Genomic DNA, 3,132 nt, shown 5'->3' with positions numbered 1-3,132 from the left:
TGTACCCGCAAAAGGTAAATATATTTCGATTAGTCTCTGCAGACACCTGATTCTTACACTGACACTCGAGTCTGGGCGTGAGACGTGAGCGCTAAACCCTTCTGGGGTAGCGGGAAGCTAGGCCTGGGCGCCCCTTAAACCCCGCCTCCGGCAGATGAGCCCACTAGACCGCATGCGCAGGGGGTGCGCCCGCGCCGGACCCGCCCAACTCTTCCAATCCGAAAAGGGCGGAGTCTGTTACAGGCCCCGCCCCCTAGTTAAGGTGTGCGCGTGGCTGGGGCTGGTCTTCCGCCTGGTGAGGGGCTACTTCCGGGTCGGACGGCGCAAGGTGCAGCAGCCGAGTGTGGTAGTGCTTGGCTGGCCGGCGGGCTGGGCGGCTGGCCGGCGGGCTGGGCTGCGGCCCGTGCGCGCCCGGCGATGCAGGGGGGCAACTCTGGGGTCCGCAAGCGCGAAGAGGAGGGCGACGGGGAGGGGGCTGTGGCTGCGCCGCCGGCCATCGACTTTCCCGCCGAGAGCTCGGACCTCAAATATGACGGTGAGGGATCGGATTGCGGTGTCGCCGCTCTGCTCTCTCTGTCCACCCGCGTTTGCGGGCGGTATAGGCAGCCCTGAGGTTTGCCTGAAGACCCGGGTGAATTCGGCTGCCTCCAGGGTTGAACCGGGGGACCAGCCGCGCAGTGCTGGGGGGCGGCGGGCGGGCCGTCGGGGTAAGGTAAATATTGTTTGAAAAGGACGTCTGCTTCTCGCTCCTTTGTTTACATTTCTGTTCCTTGGTTTCCTCTCTGGGGACTGAGGCCCTCGGACGGCTGGGGGCATCCCTGAGGTCACCGTCCTGCCCCCAAGCCCTGGGTTTTGTCATTGGTTGAGAACGATCTTCTTTCGTTGCAGCGAGAATTTGCAAACTGTAAGCTGAATAGTTTGGGTTAAGAGTTGTAATTTGTAACTTTTCTTGTCTTTTGCTTAACTGGAAGGAGAACTAAAGATTTCTCATAGTGAGGCAGCGTGGAAATAAATAAACGTCTTTGGTTTAAAGAATAAAAAGGCCCAAGTTTTTTTTTTGGAGACAGTCTTGCTCTGTCACCCAGGCTGGAGTGCAGTGGCACAATCATAGCTCATTGCAGCCTCCAACTCCTGGGCTCAAGTGATCCTCCAGCTTCAGCCTCCCGAGTAGCTGGGACCACAGGTGCACACCACCATGCCCAACTAATTTTTTAATTTTTTTTTTTTTTGCAGAGATGGGGTCTTGCTGTGTTCCCCAGGCTGGTCTCGAAAGCCTGGCCTCAAGCGATGCTCCCGCCTCGGCCTCCCAAAGTGCTGGGATTATAGATGTGAGCCACCACTCTCAGCCCCCAAGTTTTCTTGAGGCCTTTGGTTACTAGGAGATATGGGGTAGCTAAGTTACTTAGCATAGAGTAAGAGATGCTTGACATTGACTCTAGGTAAAAGTGTCCACTATTTTGATGAAAGTGAAATACAGTCTTTAGTTGCTGCCAGATGTTTTAGCAATATTAAAAATTAAATGGTGCTATTAAGAATGAATACATTGGCCGAGTGGGGTCACGCCTGTAATCCCAGCACTTTGGGAGCCTGAGGTGGGCGGATCACCCGAGGTCAGGAGTTCAACACCAGCCTGGTCAACCCCCTCTCTACTAAAAATATAAAAATTAGCTGGGCGTGGTAGCGGGCGCCTGTAATCCCAGCTACTTTTGAGGCTAAGGCAGGAGAATCGCTTGCTTGAACCCAGGAGGCGGTGGTTGTAGTGAGCCGAGATCGCACCACTGCACTGCAGCCTGGGAGACAGAGGAAACTCCGTCTCAAAAAAAAAAAAAAAAAAAGAATACATTGATTCAGGGATTTTTTTTTTTCTCTTTTTTATGGAATGCTTCAGGAATTTGTGTTTCATTCTTGTGCGGAAGCTGTGTTAATCTTCTCTGTGTCATTCCAGTTTTTAGTATATGTGCTGCTGAAGTTTTTAACTATATGGTAATTCCAACAGAATGACTACAGAGAATACACATTGATTTGAAGCATGAAACAAAAAAAAAATGTGTTGCAATTGAGTTAAAGGTACAAATTGTTTCTGTAAGAGAAAGCATATGAGAAAAAATAAAGATGCAAACTGAGTTGAAATGGTTTTGATTCAGATAGAGTAAATACATGGAAATGTTGTTGCATTTTTATCCTTAATACTACCTGTAATTTTTTTTTTTTTTCTTAAAGAGATGGGGTCGTCTGGGAGATTGCAGTGAGCTGAGATCGTGCCATTGCACTGCAGCCTGGGTGACAGAGTGAGACTCTGTCTAAAAAAAAAAAAAGATGGGGTCTTCTTTTGTTGCCCAGTCTGGTCTCAAACTCCTGGGCTCAGCGGATCCTCCTGCCTCAGCCTCCCAAAGTGCTAGGATAGGCGTGAGCCACTGTGCCCAGCCACGCCTATAATTTTTGACCATAAAGAGAAACAAAAGCAGAGTGTGGTAGTAATTGCAGTAGGCTATTAACAGAAGAAAATTTTAAAAACTATTTTTTAATGGACAAACAACTTTTCTCCCACATATAAGGTAGTATATTATAGCCCAATAATATAGAAAGTGTTATGTCATGGGAAAAGTCCCAGCTGTAAACATGCGAGTGTCTTTTCTGTAACATTGTGATAAGGGTTTCTGCACACTAAAGATTATTCTTGAAGGGAGTGATCTTAGATAAGCTTTTAAAATTTTTCTTTTCCTGGGTTACCGATAATACTGTTGTGTTGACATATGGCCTTTTCTTCCAAAGAGGCCCAGAATGTCCAGCCAGAGTTTATGTTTTTTTGGATTTTTTTGTTTTTTTTTTTTGAGATGAAGTCTCACCGTGTCGCCCAGGCTGGAGTGCAATGGCGCGATCTCGCCTCACTGAAACCTCTGCCCTTCCAGGTTTAAGCAGTTCTCTGCCTCAGCCCCCAGAGTAGCTGGAATTACAGATGCCTGTCACCACACCCAGTTAATTTTTTGTATTTTTAGTAGAGACGGAGTTTCACCATCTTGGCCAGGCCGGTCTTGAACTCCTCACCTTGTGATTCACCTGCCTCGACCTCCCAAAGTGCCAGGATTACAGGTGTGAGCCACCGTGCCTGCCCTTTTTTTTTTTTTTTTTTTT

General features: G+C 48.4%; 1 protein-coding gene across 2 annotated transcripts in view; it reads left to right on the top strand.

Moving 5' to 3' along the window:
* Positions 1–250: 250 nt before the first annotated feature.
* Positions 251–3,132, top strand: part of EIF2AK1 (eukaryotic translation initiation factor 2-alpha kinase 1) — a 49,147-nt gene continuing 46,265 nt past the window's right edge. For both annotated transcript variants that reach the window (XM_011996657.1, XM_011996655.1), the window contains exon 1: positions 251–535. In XM_011996657.1, the coding sequence (XP_011852047.1) occupies positions 418–535 (118 nt within the window). In that variant the 5' untranslated portion in view covers positions 251–417. The remainder of the gene's footprint in view (positions 536–3,132) is intronic.

The sequence above is a fragment of the Mandrillus leucophaeus genome, unplaced genomic scaffold, assembly GCF_000951045.1.
Source record: "Mandrillus leucophaeus isolate KB7577 unplaced genomic scaffold, Mleu.le_1.0 Scaffold521, whole genome shotgun sequence".
NCBI classification, from domain to species: domain Eukaryota; kingdom Metazoa; phylum Chordata; class Mammalia; order Primates; family Cercopithecidae; genus Mandrillus; species Mandrillus leucophaeus.
Note: the sequence above shows the minus strand (reverse complement) of the source record. Positions and strands in the feature narration are given on the sequence as shown.